A 13,901-nucleotide genomic window follows, 5' to 3' on the forward strand; every position below is an offset into this window, starting at 1 on the left:
CTTAAGTATGCTAGGATTCTTCTCTCCCTAACAACTCAGCCCAAAAGTATAATTTCACGCTACCATTCCAAATCCTTACCAAAAGGATGGTATTTCCGAGATCCTTAAGAATTGTCCTCCAGCTTAGACTTTAATTTTGTAATCTAAACTCCTGTCTCCAAATATCTCAAATAACAGCCAGTAAAACAGCATCCGACATAGCAACGGCAGCCATTGTGAACCTGGCACAAGGTTGCTGACACCTTTGGGGCAAAAGCTGTGAAACATAACTAGAAAGAGCCTTAACACCCCAGCGCACACCTTCATAAATCTTGCTCTGTGGTTCAACTGTACTCTTGGTGAAGATGATCAAGGGGTAGGAGTGAAACACTCACCTGTCCTTATAGTTTATCACAGTATCGATGATGGCGTTCATCTGCTTCGTCAGTTTGGGGGGATTTGGAGATAGTTTCTCAGCTGGAGGGCGGCCTCTTCTCTTCTTGGCCTTCTCCACGTCTTCTTTTGCAGGATCTTTATCCACATTTCTTCGTCTTTTTCGCTTCTTGAGCCGTACCTCCTCTTCCATTTCTTCCAAATTGCCGTCTTCAATGGCCTAGTGTAACAGGGAATGAAGGAGGAAAATTCAAGACAGGAGAATCACCAAGAAAAGTTTAAAAAGCCAACCTGAATAGTAAGAATAAAATGAAACTAACAGAAATAAAATAATAAAAAATATAAGTTAACAGTAACCAGGTCAGGTAAGAAGAGCGAAGACTGCCATATTGAATCAATGCGTCTTTAAACCACGTCTAATCCGTGAACAAAATAGGTTGAAAGCCGGAAACACCAATAGAAGAAATGACGAATACAAAAAGAGCTATACATTTAAGTGTCTGAAAGATAACTGAATCCAAATGAAATTTTAGCTCTATGTAAGAAAAAGACCTTAATTGTCTCATTACTGTAAGGGAGGCGGGGAATGGTAAAACAAAACAAAATGAGGGGTGGGTGAAGAAAAAAAAAATCCCTCTAAGAATACATCCTTACAATCATATAAGCTCTGACCCATCTTTGAGGTTTTACATCAATTTACTCATGATTCACAACATAAATCAGAATTCCATCCAGATTTTGTTCTAATGTAGCAATTGGTAAACAAGGAAACAGGAAGTACAAAGCCACATTCCTTGGTAAACGCACTTAAATCATCTGATAAAGAACACACACACAAACAACAAACACTTTTTTTTTCCAATTACCTGCAAACGCTTGCTTTAAACCAGAGCCAGCAGCACTAATGCAGAGAGATAATAAAATAGCTATAAAAACAACCAGGTATAAAAGAAACCTGTTCGTAAATGGCTAAAAAGATCCATGTGACAGACCCAGAAGTTTAAACTTTCTTCCCCCCCCCAACCTGGTAAATCTCAGAACTTAAGAAAAATACAAGAACACTGCAATGGAAAAAAAAAAAAAATAGATAAAAGGAAATTTGACCATGAAAAATAAATTTTTAAAAAAAAAAAACCTTTAAATTACATTTCAAGATTGCTTTCTCACACAAAATAACTGACGTTGCTGTTTGTTTCTCCTGCCTCTCAATATTGCTTCCAGTATGCAAATGCTAATCAATCCTTTCTCGTAGCTGAAAGAGCCCTAATCATAAAGCAATTACCTTCATTTCTCCACAGCACCAAACATGGCTAATATTTATGATCATGTGAGTATAACAATCAATATAAAGAGTGATTACAGCTCAGACATAATTTCTTTCACTTGTGTACAATGCCTCCTGAAAAAGAAAGGTTTTATGAAGAAAACCTGGTGCAGAACACAAAACAACCTGGCATGTGAAAAATGCTAGTGGGATTAAAAGAAGGTTTTCTGTGCATCTTTCCAATGTGCAAACCCCTAGAAGCAACATGCACACAGACAAGAATCCTAAGGGACAGTCTGAGGCTAGGCCTTAATAATCAAAAGACAATTTCCATCACGATCCTACAGTGTTCAGATAACCACTATGAAGGAGGCGAGATCTGATGAGTTATGAGGAAAATAGAAGGAAAAAAAAAGGAAAAAAAAAAAGCTCCACATTATTTCATTAATATTCATTTGCCTAAAAGCAGGACACCCACTATACAGCTAAACACACTGCAGCTAAGCAAAGATGAAGAAAAGGAAATTGTCCCGCAAATCTTGGAGACTGAACATGCTAATAATAAATACAGAATGCAAGGCTGTCAACAGTTAATGGTACTGCTCTCCTCAGGCACCCAGTTGCACACAGAAATACGGAGAACACCGGCTTTTGATGTGTTACACACCTACACATGCCTGGGATGTAGTTCTACTGAATCTTCAAGACAGCAACGAAAAAGGATATTTACCTTACCACTATCAGCAGGCCGGCTATCGGAAATCACAGTTAGTGGGGATAAAATTAACAAGCCAGCAAAGCAGCGAGCTGCTAGTCTCTTCATCAGCTGATCAGGAAAAAAAAGAGAGCTGGGGAAAGGCTATGTTTTCATATACAAGTAATTTTATTTTACTGAAAATTTAATACTGAAAGGATTGTGGATACTCAAATCTGCTGTTTCATTCTACCTACTACAAGGCCCGAAGCCTTCCTCCTTCAGCCTGTTTTAATATTGACAACTACTTATCATATTTTTCCCCCTTATTATTCCAGGCAGCAGAATTAGAGATTTTTTAGCTCAGAGGGTTTCTGATTCTTGCTCTCATTTTCACAATTAAGCCAATAAGAAAACAAATTAATATTCAAATTTATTTTACAAAATTAAAAACAACTTATGCTTTTTTTTTGGTATTTTAAACGTCATTTTAGTGCTTTAAAAAATAGGCTGCATGTTTTTGGAGCAATCTGATTTTTATTTTTTTTGGTATAAAAGAATTTTTTTCATTAAATCCCTGTCAGTAAAAGCAATGTGCACGTTCTCAAGTTCAAACATTTTAATACAATGTCATTCTTTCTCCTTAAAGAAAATCCCAAACAACTGTGACACTTCCCTTTCAGTTTCCTGCTGTAAAATTTTTCATTGTTTTTTTCAGTGGGGTACGTGAAGAGGGGGAAGTCGTAAAAAGGATAGCGCTAAAGCTCACCCCCTCCCCTTAATTTTGAAAAAAAAAAAAGGAACAAAGCATAAGCTTGTGATATTTGGACTTATCAATCTCTAAATCTGGGAGTAGCTAAGAAGCGAAAACAAATTCAATTGCAAAAAGAACTAGTGGAGACAATGTTTATGACAATTCCTAATACGTGCAGATTCCTATTAAATTTAGGTTTTGGAATCAAAAGGAAACAAAGTACTATTATTCCCCTTAAATTAAGGTTTTATGCAGGAATGCAGTCAGCTACAAAACATCTTCCCTCCTCCCCAAAGACCCCAAACACATCCATATGCAGTACTTTATGTTCAGGGATTTCTAAGGGTCTTTTTCTAATGGAAATCAAATCACTAAATATTTCCCAGTGCTTTTCGCACTTAAAGAAGTAGAGTAAGATTACTCCTGCATGGAAGTAAAAATTATTCATGGAAATTTAAAACTGTTCTTTTATTTTTTTAAATATTTATCAAATTGGCTCAACTGACAACTCAGTGCTAGGCGGGGGGGGGGGTCACCAAAAAAAAAAAAAAAAAAAAACAAAAACTTGCTACACAATGCTAAAGTACTACCCCGAAAAGAATGCCCTTCCAAACCTTTTACCAGCACAATAATGAAATAAATCACAGAAGCAAACCCCCAGTTTCCGACTGGTGACGTGTTGCGCAAGAGTGCGAGCCCTAATTCAACATACAGACGGCTCCCATGCTGAACTGCCTCTAGATTTAATGAAGTGAATAGGAAGGAAGTCGGGGGGAAAAAAAGTGTACAAATAAGAAATTAACACTTTCCTTCCCTATCCAAACGGTGAGATACAACTACAGGGAAGTTTGGTGAGGCACTTCTTTCCTTAAAGGCGCACTGCACCCATTTGGCTCCGGATGTCACTAAAAAAACCCTTCTGGTGATAAAAATCCCCAGCCAAGTTAAAATAGTTAAGCATATTCCAGCCTGCGTTTTTCCTGAATGAAGCTGGGAATTACTCCTTCCTCCACTGGATGGCAACCTTTTCTCCACCCCCCCCCCCCCCCCCCCGCCGCACACACTTCTTTCGCTTTCTTTCTTTTCGTTGCTTTCTTTCTTCTTTTTTTTTTTTTGGAAGAATACATTTTCACGACACAGGATGTGCAAGAACGAGATACAGACTGGCTCCTTGTTCAGTTAGCTCCTAAGAAAGCAGCGCGTAGGCTCTGATCACAGAATGCAGGAGACCGTTGTGCAGGGTAAGTGATTTCAGAGCAAACACTTTTGCAGCTTTTGCAAAAAGCACATGGCAGACCCGACCAGGAAATCGTCCACACGTGGGTCTGGTCCGTGGCCCTCTGTCATCCTAACACACGCTAGGTCTTTTAGGGGAAGACGGACAGTACAGAAAGTCGGCATGATCCTTGTCCTTAACCCGCACTGTAATGGGGTTCTCTTATACCTGACCTCACAGTACTACACAGCGGAGCAGAAAGGATCCGTGCCTGTGAATAGGTAAACAGGGACAAGCAAACAAAAGCCACAGGCAACTCCCGGGGTATTGTTTCGCTGTGGTTGCCTTTTCCACTCGGGATCTCCAAGCCCACCACACACAGGGGCACAGCCCCCCCAACGGCGGAACAGACCATCTTCAGAAAAATCAAAAGGAGCAGTTCTAAAGACATGTAGACAATGCATGGGAAATTTCTTGGATAGGAAATGGGAGATTCCATATTCTCATACCTAACTCGGATGTTTAAATATCACTGTTTTCTGCCCACTGACAAAGTCTTCTTGCTCTCTGGGGGCGGGGGGTATCTTTCTCCTTTAGGAACTTGCATTAGATTCCAGAAGAGGATCCTAAATACTGCTGTGGTGGGGGTAGGGCTACAGATGGAGGGCTAAGCATTAAAGCATGTGGGTTAAGACAATTATACATCAATACCACACTGCTTCCTGAAGACCCCTCACACACTGCTCAACTTGATTCTAACATTAGGGGAGGCTAACCCACTCTCCATCCCTGCCGAGACCCTGGAAGCCAGTAAGACAGGCAATGATCCCCCAGACAACCAGACTACCAGCAGTAGCAGGGGCAAAAAAGTGGATTTTTAAAGAAACTTTAAGATTTCACATACGGGAAATTTTCTTACAATAGGGTTTTATTTTATGACAGCAGCAAATCGAACATGGAGTTCTTGCCCAAAATGCCACCTCATTTTAGTCACTTGGTTTAATAAACACCATAGCACTTCTGGATACAGGATTTCAGACTCGGGGCTTGTGATAAATTTTAGGTTTTTGATCATTACCATCCCCGAAAGCAACCTGTTAGATAAATCGGCATAAAACCAAATTCCCAAGGTAGAACAAGCCAGACAGCAAAGGGACAAATACTGATTCCACTTACATGAGAAAGAACAGAGGTTGCCAGGCACAGAGTGGAGAGGGAGTGGGGAGTTAAGTGTTCGAGGAGTGTAGACTTTCGGGCTGGGATAATGAACGAGTTCTGCAGTATAGAAGAGTGATGGTTGCACAGCCATCGGCTAAAATGTACACTTGGAATGGTGGAAAGTCGATTTTGCATGATGTGCTTCTTGCCACAACCGAAAAAAGAAAAGTCACGGGGTTGGGGAGGGGGTGGGGGAATCAAACTCTGTAAATATTTAAGAAACAAACAAACCCAACGGCAGGTTCCTACGTGTTCCTACCACCTCAACACAGCGCACGATACCAGCGAAGTCTTGCTAGCTTTCCCTCCTGCCTCAGACCTTACAGCATTTTCAACAGGTAGCATGTTCCGTCTTGCCCTCGCCAGGGACAAGGAGCCTTTTCCAAAAATCCTTATCCATTCCGAGGTTATTAAGGTAATACCCAGGATGTATGAAAATGCCTGTATATGATGGCGTATCGATTCACAAACTTTATAGTCTTGTTAACAAGTGCCTCAGATATTCAAGGAAAGAGAGGAGTTGATCTAAAAGGTTTTTGTTTTTTTAAGCAGTTTTTTTTTTTTTTCTTTTTCACTGTGGTGCAATCAACTGATGACCACCTATTAATTCAGGGGACCCTCCTTTCTTACTCCACTCATTCGTCAGGCACCTGGGAGCTGGCCACTGAAATGGGCAGTGCTGGTCATTAAGGGCAAGTGCCAAGAGCCACCATTAACCAAATTCTCAGTACAGTGAGCTTTTTGGTTGCTTATTCAACCACTTCAGATCACTTTTGCAAAAACAGACCAAGGTGGTCTTTTCCCCTAATGGCGTAAGGAAGCTCCCTAAGGAAACCTAAAGAAGGGAAAGAGGTGAGCTTATACAACCGAGACAAGGCAAATTAGAATCCTATTTCAGGTAAAAGCAATTTTGGGGTGGGACGAGGGGAAAAAATAAGGATAGAAAGTATAAAACTTATTTCAGCCACAGGATCAACTAAGAACCCATATGGCACCTTTTGGGGAGTACTGAGTCCAGTACTTCGTTCAGAGCATGACTTTTAGATTTAGTAGAGGGTGGCCCCAGAAACACCCGGCCCTGCAGACCCTACCACATTATAAACATGATGCACGGACACCTTTGTTCTCACCAATTAGGCACACGCGACGCTCCAGCTCCCTTGGGTGGAATAAAGAACCAGAGAGAATTTGAGAGCTAGCAAGAGGCTCAGACAAACGATGGAGAATGGGAAGAAACACAGTTCTGCTTTCTTATCCCGAGACCATTTATTAGTTACTATAACTCACAACCCACTCACCCCCCACGCGAGGCCTGGGTCACCTCGGACTTCAAGGGTCTCAGTGTATTAAAATAAAAAATGAAATGCCAAAAGAAGGTAACAGATTGTGGCGTGTAACTTCAACGCTTACAAAGATTAACCTGATGGTTTTGAGATAGACAGGTAATGGACGATGACAGAGTATCACCTCATCTGGAGGCCCTCAAGCCAAAGAAATGGTTCTCTTTGGGGCTTGCCTGGGACACGGAGCTCTCTTGAGGGCTTCTACACAAGACAGATTCTCAGAGCTATAACCCGCCCTGTGGGTGAAAAGCATCGAATCCTAAGGAGAGGGTGGCTCAGAGCAGGATGCTTGTTCTGCTTAAAGAAGACAAGTTTTTTAATATTCGTCGGACTTTTTCCAATTGTTTAAGAGAGCGTGAGCGGTGGGTGGGGTGGTAGGGGGAGAGGGCAAGAGAATCCCTAGCAGGCTCTATGTCCAGTGCAGAGCCTGATGCTGGGCTCATCTCACAACCCCAAGATTATGACCCAAGCCAAAATCAAGAGTCGGACACTTGACTGAGTCACCCAGGCACCCCTTCCAATACGGTCTATAGTGGAGTTTCCTGCAGGACTCCTCTCTTCACCCCTGGTGCCCCATTTTCAAACCTTCTAAGCACCTCCAATTTCACTTTCGGCACTGCTTTTTTTCACCTCACTTTTGCTTTTGGTGGCCAATTCCCGCTGTTGATGATCTACTTTGGCTGGAATGTGGTGTGGGTGTATCACTGGGAGACAAGGAGGCACCACAACCCCAAGTTTCACGATGTGCCCTTGGACTGAGTCACAGCTACTCAGTGACCAGGCACCAACACACTTTGCAAGAAGGGATGGGCATGGCTTCGGATCATGACGTGCACCTGTTATGGACATAGCGCGGACTAAAGAGCTGGCAACAATGTCTATACTTTATACGAGGATACAGTATACCATGCTGTTATGGGTCCCCTCCCAAACTCATACGGGGAGGTCCTAACCCCCCGCGTGCCTCAGAATGGGGCTGTATTTGGAGACAGGGCCTTTCAAGAGGTAATTAAGAAAGAGGTCATTTGGGTGAGCCTGAATTCAGCACAACTGGGGTCCTTGTAAGAAGAGATTGGAATACAAAGGGAAGACCACGTGAAGACACAGGGAGAAGCAGATGGTATCTGTAAGCCAAGGGAGGTCACATAAGAAACCAACCCTGTGGACACCTTGATCTTGGACTTCTAGCCTCCAGATCTGTGAGAAAGTCAATTTCTGTTCTGTAAGCCACCCAGTTTGCGGTATCTGGTTCTTGCAGCCCTAGCAGCCTAATCCATATGGTAACTGAAATTTCTGATTGGGGACTGAGGTTTTTTAACTCTACCATGGCATCGATCTTGGAAATGTGTGTAAACTGCAAGGATGCTGCATAAGGACCGCCTGCAAGAGCCTAAACATCCCTGCGAGTGAGGGATGGCAGCCATTGTCGCTCAAGCTGTCCTAGAATCTAAGGGAAACTGCCCTGCCGGGACGTGGGCTGCCTGGTTGTGGTGTTCTGTGTTGGGCAACCTCCCCCTGGCCTGTTCTCACCCGGTGGAAATGGAACTGGTGCCCTGTGCCCAGGGGGGCCTGTCTCCAGGCTTGTGCAGGGCCTGGCCAGAGGGTCTTGGCATCAACAGCAAAGTCCCCAGATTAGTTCGCTTCTTTTAGGGATTTGGACTGCAAGCATGGAAGAGAGTGTCCCGCTGGTGTGGGAGTTGAAACTGAATGAAAGGAGCAAAGAGTCGCTGGTCCCAGGGAGGCCGTAACTGTGTACCCACAGACATATACTTGTAACTGGTTATACCTACGCAGGTACACACATGCGTGTACGTACACACACACACACACACACACACACATCCATGCAGATACCACTAGAGTGTCCGCAGGGGAGTGCCTGATCCCAGTTCAACTTGAGAAGCCACCTTGGACACATGCAATAACAGAACTACCTTGAGCAAATCTAAATCTGAATCTATGTGGCACTTGTAAATATACGTAAAGTTATTTGTCAAGTAGGACTCTCCTCCTTTATTTAATGCCAGGTCAGTAAAGCTAAAAATTCAAAACAGAATTTTGAGCCCTGATTAGCTACAAGCTCAGGTGTTCTAACACAATTTGTCATGCAATAAACCTTAAAACAAGTAATTTTTTTAAAGCACAAAGACACAAGAACAGAGGTAAGTAAGACCAGGTTTTACTAACAAACATGCTTATTAGCACTACTCTGACCTTGCATGGCTCATGGCTTCCTGGGGTGCCACGCCAGGGTTTTGCTGGGAATCCATGGCTGAAATTTGTATGGGCGGTGCTGGTGAGCAGAGGCAAAACCAGGAGACCAGGTCACCTGAAACATGGTCAGCGATGCACACAGTGTAGACACACAGGGACCGGCTCTACCTAGCAGGGACATTCATCTGCAGAAAATCTCCCCTAATCGCATTCCAGGTACAGAGCACATAGAAAAAAATTTAAGAGGGGTGCACACTTCTCAGTCATTAAATCTGAAGGAAGGAAAAAGGTTCCTTCCATCTACCTCCACCTTAGGCCCTGCCCACCGAGAGGACCCTCTGCTGGCTCCACCTGTCACGTATGCCAATTGGTTGTGTTCCCAAAGATCTGGAAGCCAGTTACGCTTGTTACGGGAACTAGGTAATTCAATTGGAGATCACATAAAATCAAATACAACTGTTGAAAAGACACAGAGCTCTGATTTCTAAGAACAGTGAGGATGGTGAAAGACTCCATAAAAGGGGAGTGGCTTAAAACACAGAACGAAACACTGCTGAATTTGGCAAGGGCTAGACTCTTTCAACACAGGGAAGAGTCTGCATTCTGCGAGCTTCTAAGTATCAGGATTCTCCCTCAGGTAAGGGAAGTGATCATTAACTAGAATGGGGAGTCCTTTCAGAATGTATCCTTGAGATGTCTTCTAACTTCATTACTTATGCCTCAGTAAACCTGAACTTTAAAAAAAAAAAGATTCTAAGAACACCAAAACTGGAAATCCTAAGTGTAACATAATAGGGTTACTTACGCAAAGCTGACTAGTCAGACTCCAAGGGGCAACTTTAGCCTTATGTAAAAATGTGGCAAAGAGATACACATTATATTTTCTATTAAAGGTTTCATCTACTTTAAGTGACATTTTCTCAGCTTAATATTTTCATTGACCAACCCGCAGCGGATTATGATTATTTCAGCTAAGAAGGCTTCTGCTGTTCTTTCCAGAGTGGAAGTCAAAAGGAAAGTCACACTACCTTGCTTGTTCTTTCTTGTCATCACGGCTTTTCTCCCCGGCAGTAAGATCTAAATAGCTGGATTCTGGATTTTTTCTAAGTAGTCGTGGGCTGCATCCCATTGGCCAGATCTTAAATATTTCTTTCATCAGGTTACTGCCCTACTCAAGTTGCAAAGCGATCCTCAAGACGCCAACTCCAAGCCTCCCCGCCCGGACTCCAGAGGTCTCCATAATCTGATCTTACCCGATCTAGTTTGCCATTACTTCCCGGCCCATGGCCATCCCACACGGAACAGGAGCAGAAAGCCAGCCCCTCGCCCTGGCGCGCCGTACTTATCCCCCACTTCGTGATTTCTCACACTTCTCACCTGGAGCGCCTTTTCCAGTCCCTTGTACCTGCGCATGTTGTGCCAAGCGTCAATCATCAACTCGTTCCCCGCTCAGGCTCTTTCCCAGCTGTAACATATCACTCTGCTCTTTTTCTTACCGAGACCATGCTTTATTTCTCTCCATTCCCCTACTGTAGCTAACATTGCACTTGGGGAAGAAAAGTTAGGTAGCATAAATATAATCGAATACAAACTGAACTTTTAGACAGGGTCCCCTGGGAAATCAGCTCTTGGCTCTATACCTGTTTACTGAACACCAGTTGTGAATTCAAGCACCTCTGTTCTAGATCTTTCTATGCTCATCTTCAAGGACAAAATCATAAACTCTAGCACCGAACTTGCTGCATCTTCCCTCTATCTTCTCATTGCTCACTTTCCCTATAGTGTCAACCTCTGGAGTCACCTGAACTGATGAATCAATTTCTGGATCACAGGGTAAAATTCCTTAGCATCCAGGACAGGACACTGAGATGTTTTTCAAAAGTTGCACAAAGCTTCTAAATCCCCCTTGGTCTAGGCCCTATTTTATTTACTTCCTCCTTCACTATTTAAAATCTCTCCTTCCTATAAGGCTACAGTCTTGGGTTTCCCCAACTTTTCTCACTGCATTTTCCTCCCCTTTCACACAGATTCCCCAGGTTTTATTTTTGGCCCCCATCTCTTTTGTCACGCTCCCGACAGTAAACAGTGAAATGTGGCCACCTGCCCCGAGTCCACGGTAGACATCACTGATAATCTGATGCCCAGAACAGCAACAGCTGAGATGTCTCTTAATGGCCCTTGGGGGGGGGGGACGGGCTGCTGGAGAACTTCAAAACCTCTTTTCTGGGGGGCAGCAGGGAGAATATAAGATGTCTCGGGAAGGCTTTGGCCTCCCCACCTCTACAGTGGGGTCCCTGACAGACTTCCTACTGCTGAGCAACCTGGACACAGACTCTCGACCCCCAGGGTGGTGGGTGCTTTCTGAGCAGCCCCTTGCCACGGGTCAGAGGTCCCTGCAAGAAGTCAGATCCCTTAGTCTGGATGTGAAACCTTCTTTGGAGATCCAGATTGCCCCTGGCCTCACTGTGACTTCAATGCGCATGGCTTCAAACCTTCTCTCTCCAGCCTAGACTCGCTTTGGAGTTACCGATGGTGATTTCCAATATCCCGTCAAATGGCCCAGCTCAATGTCATCGCCCTTTTCCCAGCAGAGCAAATATTTCCCCCTGGATCTCTCTGTCTCATCAAAGGGCAGCATCATTTCCCCCCAGTTATCCAGGCCAAACAAAAAACAAACAAACAAAAAAGACCTTTAAAATCATGAGTGTCCCTCCTTACAGTCTGTCAGGCCTGCCCGTCGCTGCGTGCTTTACCTCTGAAATAGTTCATTCCCTTCTGTTCATTCTCCTCTCGCACAGGCAGGGTCAGCTGTAATGGCCTCCCTGTGGGTTTTTCTTGCCCTCTCTCCTGGGCCCTAATTCATCCTTTACAAAGCGAGCGGTTATCTTCTTTCTGTTTAGAAGGAGGAACGCACATTTGTTCTCGCACTTCAGACCCTGTGGTCTTTCTATGGAACAGAGTAAAGCCTCCAGGGAGTGCCCTACCCTAATCTTTCTCCTCTACTCCTATCCCTGTAAAAACCCCTATAAAAACACCGTGCTCCTAACACACAAGGTCCCAGAGGGAGGAACGACACATTCCCACGCCTCGGCGTGGTGCGGAGCCTGGGATTCTCCTCCTGAGCCCCTGTCCTACACAAATCATGCTCCTTTTTTTAAGAAACGGCTAAAATGTCACTTCCTTCATAAAATCCTACAGGATTCCCTTTTGTACTTTTTACAATGTATCACACGTACTTTTGTTCACTGTTGATTTAATTCTGCTTTGTGTGAGTTTTGTTCTTCTCTCAAAATATGCCCAAATCTCCTATCACTCTGAAATCTCTTTGGGAATTTAAAAAAAGTCCCCTTAATCAAAATGTAAAGGCATTTAGACTGATGCCTTACTCACCAGTGGGACCCAAAACTCTTGTTGCAAGAAAATTAAATCTTCACCTTTTTCTTCAGCTTTCTCAGAATGGGAGGGCTTATCAAGGAAGCACATTGCAAGGCTGTTTGAGGGAAGCTACTCAATTATACAGTGAATTAAAATAAGCACAAATGGGGCAAAATAAAGATTTTTGGTTTCTGTTTACCCTGCTCCAATCCACCTCTGTAAAACTGCCTGTATTTTATTTTTAAATTTTATTTATTTATTTTAAGTAATCTCTGTACCCGACATGGGGCTCAAACTCGGGGCTCTGAGCTCAAGAGTTGCACGCTCTTCAGACCGCTCTTCAGACCGGGCCGGCCAGGTGCTCCTCAACTGCCTTTATTTTTTATTTATTTATTTAAAGATTTATTTATTTTGAGTGAGAATGAGAGAGAGAGAGAGAGAGAGAGCACGCACATGAGAGGGGGGAGGGTCAGAGGGAGAAGCAGGCCCCTCGCCGAGCAGGGAGCCCGATGCGGGACTCGATCCAAGGACTCCAGGATCATGACCTGAGCCGAAGACGGTCGCTTAACCAGCTGAGCCACCCAGGCGCCCTCAACTGCCTTTATTTTAACTGGTGATTATACCATCCTGGGTCTTGCTCTGGCTTTGGGAGTAAAACGGCCTAAATAAGATATTCAGCCTCATTGGCAAAGAGAACCCTTTAACCTGGAGAACAACCAAGACCGCCCCTCACTTTGCCAAAAGGCAGAGAAGGACGTGTAAGTGCAAGTCCAGGGAGCAAGGCGACGACGAGGAGGAGAGAGAAGGGCTCTGGCCTCCGTGGAAACAAGGCAAACAGGAAGGGGAGAGAGAGTCCCACTCCTGCGCAGATGGAAGTCCACGAAGAGCGCCCTCTTGAGGGCTGGAGGGGCGTGTCTTACACTTCAGGAGGCGTGTCTTACACTCATTCCATCTGAAGGGCTGTCTTGAATTTCCCTAGAGGCAAGTCCTCCCGGGGTCATCAAGAGACTCACCTGTTGCTCATCTGTCCTAAGCTCCTGCACCTTGTCAAGAATGCACAAGACAGGAGGAGGTCGGCTCAGTGGGCAAAGGGGCTGTAAACCGGGATAGCATTTGTCTTCGGCCAAAACCCCACAGTCCCGCAGACCCTGATGTGCATTTTCAAAATCTACCAGGAGATAAACTGAACGTTCAGCATTCACCCCAACAAATCTACCTGCCGTGTAGTAAACGCTAAATTGCAAAACCAGCTCTTTGCCTGTGAGGCTTAGTTCCTCATCTGTAAAATGGGGGAGAGAATATCTATTCCAAGTCTGTAAAGGGATTAAATCGTGATATAGATTTATAGCTCCCAGGCCGGCAATGTCTGGAACAGAGAAGGGAGAGGACAGAGTAGGAACCGAAAGTCCTGGAAATTCCATGGGAAGGCATTTGGAGTAAGAATTCAGACC

The 13,901-nt window shown here is 44.1% G+C and overlaps 1 protein-coding gene across 4 annotated transcripts in view; it reads right to left on the reverse strand.

Moving 5' to 3' along the window:
• SMARCA2 (SWI/SNF related BAF chromatin remodeling complex subunit ATPase 2) overlaps positions 1–13,901 on the reverse strand; it is a 169,616-nt gene that overhangs the window by 37,186 nt on the left and 118,529 nt on the right. For all 4 annotated transcript variants that reach the window (XM_028117307.2, XM_028117303.2, XM_028117304.2 and 1 more), the window contains exon 28: positions 375–592. In XM_028117307.2, coding sequence (XP_027973108.1) covers positions 375–592 — 218 coding nt within the window. The remainder of the gene's footprint in view (positions 1–374; positions 593–13,901) is intronic.

Source organism: Eumetopias jubatus, unplaced genomic scaffold (genome assembly GCF_037043125.1).
Source record: "Eumetopias jubatus isolate StellerSeaLion01/CBP00866 unplaced genomic scaffold, mEumJub1_p1.0 scaffold_15, whole genome shotgun sequence".
In the NCBI taxonomy this organism is placed as follows: Eukaryota; Metazoa; Chordata; class Mammalia; order Carnivora; family Otariidae; genus Eumetopias; species Eumetopias jubatus.